The sequence below is a fragment of the Monoraphidium neglectum genome (genome assembly GCF_000611645.1).
Source record: "Monoraphidium neglectum strain SAG 48.87 unplaced genomic scaffold scaffold01319, whole genome shotgun sequence".
Taxonomy (NCBI): Eukaryota; Viridiplantae; Chlorophyta; class Chlorophyceae; order Sphaeropleales; family Selenastraceae; genus Monoraphidium; species Monoraphidium neglectum.
In genome coordinates this window covers 1-13,211 of record NW_014012309.1, presented here as the reverse complement: position 1 = coordinate 13,211, position 13,211 = coordinate 1, and the positions used below count along the sequence as shown (strand labels likewise).

General features: G+C 62.8%; 3 protein-coding genes across 3 annotated transcripts; 1 reads left to right on the top strand and 2 right to left on the bottom strand.

Annotated features, from left to right (window-relative positions):
• Window positions 1–806: 806 nt before the first annotated feature.
• On the bottom strand, window positions 807–5,466 carry MNEG_7457 (hypothetical protein; the record flags this gene model as incomplete). The annotated part of the gene is made up of 17 exons (XM_014044071.1): window positions 807–881; window positions 1,039–1,101; window positions 1,288–1,392; window positions 1,796–1,873; window positions 2,021–2,047; window positions 2,318–2,392; window positions 2,599–2,670; window positions 2,907–2,975; window positions 3,134–3,208; window positions 3,395–3,451; window positions 3,732–3,812; window positions 3,961–4,047; window positions 4,172–4,249; window positions 4,507–4,530; window positions 4,933–5,010; window positions 5,148–5,174; window positions 5,398–5,466. 17 exons carry the CDS (start codon window positions 5,464–5,466, stop codon window positions 807–809), a joined length of 1,140 nt encoding a protein of 379 aa, XP_013899525.1.
• Window positions 5,467–8,049: 2,583 nt separating this feature from the next.
• Window positions 8,050–9,549, top strand: MNEG_7456 (hypothetical protein; the record flags this gene model as incomplete). Its single annotated transcript, XM_014044070.1, has 1 exon — window positions 8,050–9,549. The coding sequence occupies one exon, from the start codon at window positions 8,050–8,052 to the stop codon at window positions 9,547–9,549; it is 1,500 nt and encodes a 499-aa protein (XP_013899524.1).
• A 2,549-nt stretch (window positions 9,550–12,098) lies between these two features.
• MNEG_7455 (hypothetical protein) lies at window positions 12,099–13,183 on the bottom strand (the record flags this gene model as incomplete). The annotated part of the gene is made up of 3 exons (XM_014044069.1): window positions 12,099–12,278; window positions 12,709–12,847; window positions 13,119–13,183. 3 exons carry the CDS (start codon window positions 13,181–13,183, stop codon window positions 12,099–12,101), a joined length of 384 nt encoding a protein of 127 aa, XP_013899523.1.
• Window positions 13,184–13,211: the final 28 nt, after the last annotated feature.

Below are 13,211 nucleotides of genomic sequence, written 5' to 3'. Positions count from 1 at the left end.
GTCTACTGGGGAAGGCGGCACGCAACTGGTACAGTCTCTGAAAACTGCCACAACCGCCACAACGGACGGCACCGCCTGGAGGCAGGCCTTGCGACTGTATGGAATAACGAAGGGAGTCGAGGCCGGGCAAAGCACGCGTGCTTGCAGCCCTGAGCCCTTGCAGAGCATGCAGCGGAAGGCAGGGCGCAGGCGCCCACACGCTCTAAAAAGTGTGTTGCCCGGTGCGAGGCGCCAGCGTGCACAGCCCCGCATCTCGGCAGGGCGTGACGGGCAAACACAACTGCTGTCAACAAACCGCAACTGTGACGCCGCTTCAACCCTGCCTGAGTCTGCGCATTTGATGGACGGTGAGGGCAGACAGGGCGAAAGACGCTGGTCTACACTACCTCTGACTATCACTAGCAGTGGCCATGGAGAAGCTCTAGCCGACGGCAGGCGCTGCTGCGCCGCGGCTATCCCGTCGCTCATGTAGGCGCGGCGCGAGCCAGAGGCGTCTGCAGCCACTGGCTCGGCTGTGCAGACGGCCGCGGGCAGCTTTGAACGCGCAGCTGACGTGGCGTGGGCCGAGGTGTCATGGTGGCTACAGTTCTCATATCTCTACCTGGGTTTGGGGGAGATTGAGGCGTGTTGCAGTGTAAGCGGCCCACCGTGGTAGCCGCTCCAACCATGTGTGAGCGTTGAAGGCAGTGGTGGCAGCCAGGGCCGCGGCATTGTGGCAATCCGCCTGATGTGCTGACGCAACAACGCATGCGTGGACGCGGCACGGGGCCGCCCAAAGGCATCATCCTGCGGCATGCACTCGCACCTCAGCAGCGGCGGGCGCCCCGCTGCGGCCAGAAGCTGAAGTTCGAGTCGGCGTCGGCCGCCCGGCCCGAGTTGGCCTGGGACGAGGCGAACGGCGGGCCGGGGGCCGAGGCGCTAGGCAGCCAGTATGCACAGGCAGCCTGGCGGGCGCCGTACGGATCACCCAGAAGGGAGCGATGGCGCAAGGCAGCAGCGTTGGCCCCGGTCTGGCAGGCATCACAGGGCTAGGCGCACCTTCACCTCCTCCAGCTCGGCCCGCGCCTGGTCGCGCACACGCATGTAGGTTGCCCGCTCCGCCTGTGGGCAGCAGCAGGGCGCCGAGCACAGGGAAGGTTGGCTGAGCGGCGAGAGGGGCCGAAACAGGCGTGCGGCAACAAAGAGAGCAGAGAACCGTTACAAGCCTTGCAGCAGGTGCTGAAGACGTGCAGCTGTCCTGGATGTATACATGTGTTCCCGGTTGTTTGTTGCAACACCGCAGCGCACCTGGCTCTGGTCCAGGCAGGCCAGCAGCCAAATGTTGTGTTCGGCGGCGGCACTCTGGTGCGCCAGCGCGCAGGCCGCGGCGTCCCGCGTGCGCACCACCTCCGCCTGCGCGCGTACAAGGTGGGACGGTGCCATTGCCTTATGAAAACAGGCTGCTTCGCTCATTTTGCGTTCGCAGCTGGAGCACAGGCACCAGCACGGCTGGTGGGACCATGCTATTTGAAAGCACGCACGCCAGCACAGGCCCTGGCCAGCTGCATCCCCGCCGCAACCCATCAACGCAGGCCCCGCGTCGGTGTGGCATGCACGCACGTGGCGGGCAGGCACCCACTTTTCCCTTGCAACATGTGCCCTCTGAAACAAGTCCCGTCCCAACCACCCCTTGGCCTCGGGCATTTGCAGGGGCGGGAGGCAACAAGGCGCAAGGGCGCCAGCGTTCGCAAGGCACGGGCAAACGCATCTTGCCGGGGCGGGCGCGGCCCGCGGCCCTGAGGCGCTGCATGCTCACCAGCAGGCAGGCATGCAGGTCCAGCGCGATGCTGGACACCCCTTCGGCCGTGGCGCGCGCCTTCTCCGCCTCCTCCAGCTGTGGCGGAGGGTTGAGGTGGGGTGTTGAGGTTGGCCGGAAAGGGCAGGTCAGCGGCCCTCCGGCCCAGATGGAAGGTGTTGGTGCAAATGGGATACCCTGACCAGCGCACCGTTCAACATGCCGGTGCAGAGCGCTGTTTCTCACCTTTGCCTCCAGGCCGTTGCGGGCGGCCTGCAATAGAGAGATGGGATGGATGGATGGGTGAGCTGGCGGTCACCATGGTGTGCATCTAAGAGGGGCCTCGTCACCCCAACCCCCGCAGGGCGCAGACTGTCCCGTGGCTGGGTGCCAGGCTTGTGAGTGGATTGGGCTAACGTCACTAAGGGGCTCAATATATGCATGTGCAGCGGGCTCCATATATGCATGTGCAGCGGGCAGCCAACCCACTGCCGTTCGAACCCAAGGCTTGGCCACTTTATCGACCCCTCTGCACGTCCGCACCTTCTCAGAGGCCAGCTCGCGCCTGAGCGCCCCCAGCCGGTCAGAGGTGTCACGCATAACCCGCGCCAGGGCCTCCTATGGGGGCAGGCGCGTGGCAAGGCCAGAGGCGCATCAGCCAGATGAGCCTGGACGTGGCGCGCTGAACGAATAAGGTGCAGCCGCAAGCGAGGGTGGTCGCACGGCGCCAACCCATGGGAGTCAGGGCAGGGGCAGCGTGAGGAGGAAGCAATGTGCGGGCGGTGCGCCCCGCAGACCGAAGCAACGTTCAAAACTGCAATCACCTGCGCATTGACGGTGTCCTCCCTGGCGCGCGCGGCCCTGCCGTCCGCAGCCTCCTTGGCGCGCTCGAGCCTCTGCATCCAACGCGTGTGTGAAAGCCGGGCAGAGCCGAAGCAGCGCGTTGCTGACTTGCAGGAACCAAGGTACCAAGGCGAGTGGAAGCTGCCGTTGCTTGCAGTGTGCGGCTCTTGAGATTTGCATCATTGATGCTCCAGGGCAGGAGGGGCTCTAAACGAGCGCCCACAGAATCAGGTGAGCGGCAGTGGGACACGCGTTGTTGGGCGAGCAGCAGAGCCTGACTTGCCTGCACGGTGCCGTGCAGCTGCGCCACCTCGCCGCGGGCCGCGTCCCGCTGCTGCATCGCCGCCTCGCAGCTCTCCTGGCGATCAGTCAGGGAGCGGCCGCAGCAGAAGGTGGGAACGTAAGAAAGCGCGTGTGCAGATCAGCCAACACAGCGGCTGGAGCTGGCGTGCGTCGGCATGAAAGGCACCTTTTGTTGGGGCAACACGATGCAACTTTTGCGTCCCACACACGCACCTGCACGCATGACAGGTCCTGCTGCATAGCCACAACAATCTCCTCATAATCCCGCCGCGCCCGCAGCAGGTCGTCCTGGGGACAATGGTGGAAGGGAACACAGGGGTGCGTCAGGGCCAGAGAGGGCGCCTGAGTGCGCCGGGCTCGCCACCCTCGCAGCGGTCACCCCACGCGAGGGAGCTGAGCAGGCCCCTTTGCTCAGTCACGGTACGAGGACGCGTACGGTTAGGAGTACAACCGGCCCGCGCAAGGGTCACTCACGTTGGCGCGCGCAGCGTCGGCCTCGGAAGCGGCGAGCCGGTTCTTGAGCTCGTTGGTCTATTCATGGAAGAGAGCGGGCACAGGGAGGGCGGCGAGGTTGCACGATCAGCAGGGAAGGCGGTGGTTGCTGAACGTCAGGGTCTCCCGGTTTAGGAACCAGCCGTGCTGCAACGGTTGTGAACCTAGAGGAGAGGGTCCCTGCTGCGTTGCGGGCGCATGCACAGTCAAAGCGCACCAGGGCTTTTGAGTGGACCCAGGTGCGCAAGGGCGATGAGGGGGAGAGCCTGGACAACGCGCAATCGCGCCAGCACGCAATGTGTCCATTACAATCGCTCACCGCGGCTGCGTGGCTGCGCTGCAGCGCCGCCTCCTGTGCGGCCTTCTCCTTGAGCGAGCTCCTTGTCTCCGCCAGGGCCTCCTGTGAAGGAGAAAGGGGGTGCATCAGCAGAGGAGGGGCGCAACTGTGTTGAGTCAAGGGGTGTCGGCCTGCTGAGCTGGCGTCAAGCTCGCGTCAAGCTCCCATCAACCCGAGGTGATGAATCAAGGCGGGAAAGTCACCCGCGCACCTGGCTCTGCTGGTAAGCGCCGCGCAGCGTCTCCAGCAGCTCGTCGCGCGCCTCGTCGCGCTCCCGCTCAGCCACCGTGTGGCTGGCCTGGTATGAACGAAGGGATCAAAGGGGGTTGCAGTCTTGGTGATAAGGAGGTTGCGTGTCCGCTGGGCGCAGCAGATTTATCCGAGGGCGGGGGGTTGTGTGTCATGGCAAAGTAGCCACGCACCTGGCTGGCCTGCAGGCTGTGCAGCTGCACCACTTCCTGCGACGCGTCCAGCTCCGGCTGCGCCACGTCGTTCTTGGCCTATCAGGTTTGCGGGAGAGGGGCAGCAGGCGGTACTGCAGAGGAGGTGTGCAAAGTGTATGGCACGTCTGTGACAATCAGGGTCAGGGTTGGACCTTCATGACTGGGTGAACAAGATCCCGTCTCAGGGGTTGCACGGGATCGGCCCTTCATGTGAGCATGAGCTGCCTTGAGGAGCGCGATCCCGCCTTCCCATATCAAGTCGGAACTGAGGGCTAGCCCTGACGCGGCGGCAGACGTATGCATCAGGTTCGCACCCTCAGGCTGGCCACCACGTTCTGCTGCAGTGCATTGCACGGGTGCGCGGGTTGGCGGAGGTCACTGCGTGCACTCATCTGGCCGAAGCAGTCGTTCAAGCGCGACATCCAAAGTTTTGTCCCTCAAAACTATGCCACCATTCCCCCTTCTATTTTGCCTCACCTCTGCAGTGAGCCTCCGCGCTCCGATCTAGACATGACGTGTGAATTGCAAGGGGCACAAGGGTTGGCCCTCGCTCAACAGCGGTGCGCGAAATGGAGGGAGCTGCGGCTTGGCACGGGTGATCTCCAACAATTTCAAGGCGTCCTTTCAAATCAAAGCATTCCATCTCTCTGTACCAGCAGGCCGTCCACTCAGCAACACGCATCGATGGCCCATGCTGCTGAGCACACGCAAGGTCCACCGACGAGACGCAGCACGCATACCTCCAAGCGCTTGTTCCACAACGTCGTCCGCGCAGCGTTATTCTTGGCTGCTTGCTTGGACGCATTGAGGATCTCAACCTGCAGGGGCCGAGGAGGGATGGTCAATGGCACACGTCTGCCACAGGCGCAGCACGCGCTGTCATGCGTGCCTGTAAGGGATGCTGGGTGGCCCTGCACCCTCTCTCGCTCAGGTTTGCTGGCTGCGTTGTTCTCACCTGCTTCTGCAGGTAGTCATGTTTGCGCTGCACAGCAGGGGTGAGGTACAGCAGGCGGTGCCATGGGCCCGATGAAAGCGTGGAGCGTGCCGTGCACTACATGGCAGTGATTGCAAAACCGCACTCCTGCTCTCCGGTGGCTGTCGCAAGGACTGTCTCTGCTGCCGTTCATGCACTAACCTGCATCGTGAACTTGCACGTCAGGGCAGCACGATCAGCAAAACCAGTGTGCTGCGCTCGTCGTACTCACCGTGGCCCGGACGCTCTCCACATCCGACGTCTTCTCGATCTTATCAGTTGCCTGATAATGAATTTTCATGGACGATCAGGGGCGTGTTTGGCTGCGGCATACGGTAGCACACACACAGTCAACGTCCGACTCACCGCCTGAGACACGCCACGAACCCAAGGCCAGCCGAACGCTGCAGTCCAAGGACGTGGACGGCGAGACGCCATGTTCCTGTGAGGCGCGTGCGCCGCAGACTCCACCAGTGGCAAAGTATGACTGTGGCCACACCGTTCGCGGGCGAACTGTAGTATCTATGCGGTACTAAGCAATAAACCAAAGCATGCGATTCTCAACAATGCGGCTTTGGATTTGGAAGCTCGCGTTTCGACACTTTGAAGTCAGGCAGGCCCGTGATTTACGGTCAAATGATGCATGTCAGCTGGTCGAACATGGCATCAAGATGATCCTAGAATGTAACACACTGTCATGGCAGCACCAGCATGTGTGCCGCAGTTGTGGTCAACACACGTGCTTTTTGACCAATCAGTCATGTCGCAAACTTGCATGGTACGGTAACAGCCCACCCATGCCCTGTTCGATGCGAGCTTCGTTCTTGTCATTGCAGATCGCATAGCCAGTCGGAGTGCAGAGGCAGCACCCGGCACCACGTGGCTCCATCAGGGCGTGGAGTGTGTTGTGTGTGCAACACAATATGGCAGAGCATGTCAAGTTGCCGCCGCGCTCTCCTCCAACGGGCTAGGCCACAGCCGCAACATAGCACTATGGTTGGGTGGTGACCACATGCATATTGCAAATCCAGGAGCGGCGGTTAGGTGGACAGAAGGGAAGTGATATACCGTATGAAGCGATCCTTACTTTTCGGCATCCCAGTTTCAGACTTGCTCTTAACTGCCTTGATTTGCCCTGCCAACCTGCGTAGCCTCCGGAACGGAAGTGTTGCGGGTGCTGCAGACCTCAGCCCGGCCTCACAAGCCTCAGTGCTGCAGCGGAATGATGCCGCTGGGAAATGGCCAGGCTGCTCGCCATCGCTCTGCTGCAGCTCGGCAGCGCCAACGGGCCGCTTGATCGCCGCTACGCACACCCAACGCTGCTGCTTGGCGGCCAGCGACAGCTAGCCGCTTCATCACCACCAAAAACACACGCCACCCGCTGCGCCCACGCAACGACGTGGTGCTCGGCGTGCCTGCCGCACACCGCTGCTGCTGCTGTCGGTGTGCTGATGACTGGCCGCGCCACGCGGGCCGCCGTCTGTGCTGCGCCCTGCGGCTCTCTCGGGGGTGGTGGGTGCTTGTGTGGGTAGCGGGTGGGCACCTAAGCACACCGCAGCATGAAAGCGCTGCAAGCAAGACTTGAAGGTGTATGTGCTGCACGTGGCGTAACCTGCAGCAAGAGGGCAGAGGGTTACTGCTCCTCTGACATCAGCCACCTGAGAAGGTGACTCACGTAAACTCGGAGTTTACGCGGCTCCCGCAGGACTCACTCTCCTGTCTGGTACTCAGCCCCTGGATTAACCCACGGATTGTGCAGTGCCTATCTAGCCCTCTAGTCCGGAAGTGCTGCTGGTGCAGCAGAGCCCAGCCCGGCCTCACAACCCTCGGTGCCACGGCTGTGTTGTGCCGCTGGAAAACAGGTTGGCTGACCATCCTCGCTCTGCTGCAACTCGGCAGCTCAAATCGGCCGCTTCCGTGCCGCCACACGAATGCAACCTGCTCACAACAGGCTGCTGAACATTCTTGCCACTCACTGCTGCTGCTGCCGCGGTGCGATAGATGGCGGCCCGCACCCTGCATGCCACCGTCTGCGCCGCGTCCTGCGGCGTTCTTGGGGTGGGTGGGTGCTTAGATGGGTGGCGGTCGGGCACTTAAGCACGCCGCAGCACAGCGGCGCTGCAAACAAAGCATAAAGTGAAGTGACACGGTGCACTGCAGCAGCTGGCCAGGCAGTTGCTTCACAAAGGTCCATCCCAAGGGCAAACCTTTGAGTTGACGTAGCGCGTGGCATGAAACAGAGGTACCGTACAGTACATCACTTTTCCTTGCTTGCAGGTACAACCTTCCGTGCTCCGTCAGGGGCAGTTTTTTGCGACTGCTGTATTACAGGAGGTGCCCATTGGGTCATATTGGGGACCTTCAGGATGATGTTTTCCCTCAAATATGACATTGAGTTCGAGAAGAGTTGCAGGTGCGGGCCACCGAGGCCTCTTTTTAGCGGTTGCCCCTCGCAACGCAGCTATCTCATGTCATATTGAAGCTGTGTTTGAGTCTTACACATATTGTCATACACGCAGGGTTGTCATGGACCAGGACTGCAGTTGCTCTGACGCAGAAAGCGATGCGGCGTGTGCGCCGTGCCGTGCGACAGCACCGAGTGGTGCAACCATGGGCCCTGTGACTTGCAGCAGGTGGGATGTTGAGGGTGCGGGGATTGCGCTAGTCACGTTGAAATATTGGCAGCGCCTCTCCCTACACGCAGTGCAGTGTGCGGCGGCAGGAGGAGGGGAAGCTGCGCCTGACGAACACGCAACGCACCTCCCAAAACCAAACCAGGGTTGTCACCAAGCCGTCGCCGTCCATCGAGACGTGTGCAATCAGACAAGTCAGCGCCAGACCGGTAACCAGTGATGCTGGTTCCAGCACTGTGCCATTCATCAGGATGCCCAGCAAGCTGCGGGGCATCGCCACAGTATCACGCGTGACATCCGTCGCCTCCCCTGTCACCAATCGCCCCAGCAGCACCAGCTCTTCCTGCCCAAGCAGCGCGTGGGGAAGCGGCGTGCAGGGCACATCTGCTGCAGACACGCCCGTGCCAGAGAGCCCCAGCAGCGACGTGCCCGACGCAAGCAGTGCTGAGCTATTGTCATCACCGTCGTCGTCCATCACCAAGCCGACCTACCTCGACCTGAGCACCCACTTCTATCTACACAACGCGGCGGACATATTCAACAGCGGCACGTTCCTGGGCGGCGGCGGTCAGGGCGAGGTGCGGCGCGTCGAGCTGCTTGGCCACCAGTACGCCTTGAGGCGCGCAACGAGGTACGAAATCTCCAACGAGCGCCGAACCGAGTCCATACAGGGCCCATGGGCTCAAAAGCACATCCTCTACGACTATGGTGACGAAGCCGACGCGCTGTACTCACTCTACGAGCTGGCAGCCGGCGACCTGCACCAAGCGCTTGACGGCCACTCGATCGCCGCTGTGAGTGGCAGCAGTCACGGCGGCTGCGGCCAGACTGCGATGCTGTCTGCAGTGAGCCAGCCACTCCCACAGCCAGCGGCGTGCCAGCCGGCCCCGCAGCCAGCGCCATGCCAGCCACCCCCACAGCCGGCGGCACCCCAGAAGAGCCAGGAAGGCCCGACCAAGCCAGCGCCCTTCAAGAAGCTGCTACGCTCGCTCTTCAAGCCCGCCAACAAGAAGCCGCCGCCAGTACAGCCGGCGTCCCCCCTCATGCCAACCGCCACCGCCAAGGCCCTCGCCGCCGAGCTCATCACCGCCGTCGGCACCGTGCACGACGCCGGCGTCGCGCATTTCGACATCAAGCCAGGCAACGTGCTGGTGGCAGCCGACAACCATCTGACGCTCTGCGACTTTGGCTGCGCGCTGCCAGCCTCAATGCCAGCCATGTGCGCCGGCGGCACGCCGCTCTTCATGGCGCCAGAGCAGCACGTCGACATCGACAGCTTCTTGGGCCGCCTCAGTATACTGCTGCGTAGCTCGCTGCACCATCTCGCCACCTGGTGCGGCCTCAAGCATGACAGCCGCCCCGCCGACGTGTGGGCGCTGGGCGCCACCTTGGTCACGATGCTCCTGCCACCCGCCGAGGCCGACGCGGCGCTGGCGGCGGCGCGCGCCGGCAAGAAGTGGGTCCCCGCCCCCGGCTCTGTCGGCGCTGCGCTGCCGGCTGACCTGCGGGACCTGCTGTTCCGCGGCATGCTGGCGCGGCGCCCCGGCCGGCGGCTGACCGTGCGGCAGCTCAAGGGCCACGCCTTCTTCGCCGGCGTGGACTGGGCGGCCGTCGAGGCGCGGACTGTGCCGCTGCCCGTCGACCTCGTGGCGCTGGCGAAGATCGGCCGCGAGGCCGAAGAAGCTGACGCCGCCGCCGCCGCCGCCGCCTCCACCGCCGCTGCCGGCGCTGGCGTGGACCCTGTGACTTGATGCAGCACGCACAGTTTCTGTCTATCAACCGCCATGCCTACATCCCATCGACCCCTCTATTGTCGCAAGCCTGTCCTCCAAGGCCCCAGAATGACGCAAGATCCGACACCAAACGGCGTCCCAGCAGCTGCCGCAAGCGCCGCCAAACAGTCGCCTCCAGCAAACCGCCTACCCAAGAGACCCCAAGCCCTGCAACCACAACGATTGCGATCACAGCTCGCATCTCAAACGCCATGACGCGCTTGCCCCTGCAGCGCCTCAAGACCGACGCTCCGTAGCACAGCAGGTTGGCCCGCCCATACGCTTACGCCAACCCTTCATCGCAGCGCGCGATGAGCTTGTGTTGAATGATCCCCGCCAGGCGCTCCCTAGCACAGCAGGTTGGCCCGCCCATACGCTTACGCCAAACCTTTCATCGCAGCGCGCGATGAGCTTGTGTTGACCGATCCCCGCCAGGCGCTCCCTAGCGCAGCAGGTTGGCCCGCCCATACGCTTACGCCAACCCTTCATCGCAGCGCGCGATGAGCTTGTGTTGAATGATCCCCGCCAGGCACTCCCTAGCACAGCAGGTTGGCCCGCCCATACGCTTACGCCAAACCTTTCATCGCAGCGCGTGATGAGCTTGTGTTCACCGATCCCCGCCAGGCCGGGGGTTAGAACAGACGCCCCTGTCCAGATGGCCGCTGGCCTGGTCTGGCAGGGGCGCACATCACCAACTCATTGCGCCGCGAAACTCATCGCGCCGTGGTGGCTGCGGTGATGCCTGTGCATGGGCACCCTCTGAACAAACATATGAGCATCTTTGCCCATCAAATGCAGCGGTTTGCGCCCTTTGTTTTGGCGCATCCCGCGCGTCAGTATGTGCGCTGCCTCAGTGCACCGCACAGTTTCCAGATGTTGCTTTTGGCGGCCCTGGTCGCGCGCAGCTTCTCGCGGTGGTGCACACAGCGGTTGTGGCTTCCTTTCCAGAGAGTCGGTCATGCATTCCTGGCATTGGCAGTCAGCACATGCACTTGTCTTGAAACAACACGCGTTGACCGTGGCCACGGCTGCCGGTCCCCTCATGAATAGGCCGACGCTTGAGCCCAGTTTTTCAGAACTCACGCGATTCCCTTTTGAGAAATCAGGCGTCTTTCTGTCCTGCCTGCAGAGCTTCCTTGGTGTCCCAAGATTTGCGCTAGCAGCTTCAGTTTCCCATTCCCTTCAGTCCTCCTCTAGCTTAGCCTTGAATTGCACTGAGGTGCGCTGTTTGGTGATTTTTGTTCTTCGGGCTGCTGATGTAATGTGCCGAATAACATCCTTCTCAGCAGCGTCTGGCAGCCGTGGCAGTTGCAGGTCAGCATCTTAGCTCCCTGCCTGTACGTCCGCCCAGATGAGAGGGGACCATGCGCGGTGCACAGGCTGTGAGGAAAACGCCCATGCATGGCCCGAGCATACTATAGCAAGTTGCGTGGACCTGGGATGTTGTGAGGTGTCAACCAGGGGGTGGACGATGTGACACCGCGGGCTCATGCGCATTTACAACAGGTTTCAATGTACACGCCACGATGCCAGCCGGGCAGGCGGCCGCACAGAGGGAGAGGGTGGCCCATGCGGATGGCTCCACACAACCCCCGGCGACCGCGCCACGCCGAACAGGCAGGGCGAGGGGTGGGGAGCGGGCAGTGCGGATCTCGACTGCTACGCAAAACAAAACGGGCGGGGGGGCCACAAGAAGCACAAAGGCGGGGCGATCGCAGTTGAGGGGCGGTGGCCCACACAAACCGCAGAGGCCGGGCCCCCAGCAATGCTCAGCTGATGGTCTAAGGGGCGGAAGAGGCGACAGAGGCACACGGCATAAAACGTATCCTTCGCTCTTCAAATGCGCGACACGGCAGGCCCCAAGTGAGATGCAGGGGGCAGGGGAGAAGGGGGGAAGGGGGCGAGAGCAACAAAATTCATTACAGCGAAGTGAGACCAATGCTGGCCGCGCACGCGCGACGGCCTTCCGAACACATGGTAGGCGACCGTGAGCAGCGCAGCGGCGCACAGTTTTGATGCAGGCTTGCGCACACATGGCGCGCCTCTGGCAAGGCTGGCGTGGCTGCCAGCGACACACCCAGCAGAGGGGGAGCGGTCCCCCTCCCTACTTGCTAAAACCAAGACTGGCTGCCACGACACCCGCGGCTCGCTACCAAAACATAGCGAGGCAGTCACGCGCTGCTAGCGCTGTCACCGCCAGCACCGGTGACGGCACCAGCGCTGGCAGTGCCAGAAGCGACGACAAACAATGGCTGATACAGGGGCGTCCAACTGGCGCCGCCGCGGGCCACCCGCCCCCACCACGGGGCCGGGGCGGCGGCCGGCGGCGGCGATGCTGTTTTGCAGTGTTCTTGGCCCTCTGGGTGGCTCGGGGCCGGCCCCATGCACCCAGTTGTACCTAGGCCCGAGCAGCGGCCCGTGCCCCTCGCAACCCCTCCTAGACGCACAACCCCGGCGCAGCCGCCTTGACGCATCCCGCTTGTTGCTCCACATGAATGGCGGCCTCCCCATGCGCACGTGCGGGCCGCCTACTGCAGCGGCTTGGTGGCGACGAACAGGCCCCAACGCTGCTCGCCCGCGCGCGCCCGGGCCAGCTTGTCGTTCCAGCCGTCCACGACGGCCGAGTAGCCGGGCTCCCCGAAGCGCTCGACAAACGCGGCCTTGTCGGCCTCGACACGCGAGAGCTCAGAGTCCAGGCAGTCGATGAACTGCGCGCATGTGTGTGTGTGTGTGTGTGTGTTGTGCGAAAGTGCCGTGTGTACGTGCGTGTGTGTAGGAAAAGGGAGGAGTGCGGGCGACAACGATGAGGCCAGGGCGAGCCGGTGTTGAGGGCGTCTTGATTGATTGGGAAATGAAACTTGATTGGAACGCTCGGATGCAAGGCCGGCTGCAGCGATGAGCAGGGTGCGTCCCGCTCGCCCCCGAGCCCCTTGCTCTCCCGTGCCACACTCACGTCTCCACCCTTCTTCACAGGTGCGACCCAGCAACCTCCCCTTCCCTGTGAACGCGCCGTTTACTCCCCCCCAAAAGACAAACAAAGCGTCAAACCTCGCAACATCCCCAACCATCCTGATCCGTAAACAATCCTCTCCCCATGCAAGCACCATCACAGGTGGCGGGATCACGAGTGCCCCGCACCTGCTCTGTCCTGTCCTCTGCTACCACGTCCACAAAGCCGGCCTCCTCCAGCAGGCGGCCGTACGCCTTGATGGGCCGCAGGTCGTAGCCGCGCTGGGCGATGTAGGCCGCAAATGCGGGCGTCGGCTCGGAGTCGGAGCTGCGAGGGTTGTGCAGGCGCTTGAAGGGTGAGCGACGTGCGTCTCATGTGTGCGTGTGATTGGCTGTGTGTGTGTGACTGCGATTTTGTGGTTGTGTGTGTGTGTGTGTGTGTGTGTAATGTGCATGCACAATGAATTTGACCTTGTCTATTGTGTTGTGGGAGCTCACTGGTCAGCAGATGCCAAGTTGTGGCACAATTGACGGTACCCATTCGAGCGGCCGCTCCGCGTGCACTCCACCACAATTGGCAACATGCGCGCCGTACCCACCGCGCATAGTCCGTGATGAGGAGCTTGCCCCCGGGCTTGAGCCAGCTCATGATGCGCTGGAACATGACATCCTTCTCGTGGATCTTTTAGGGG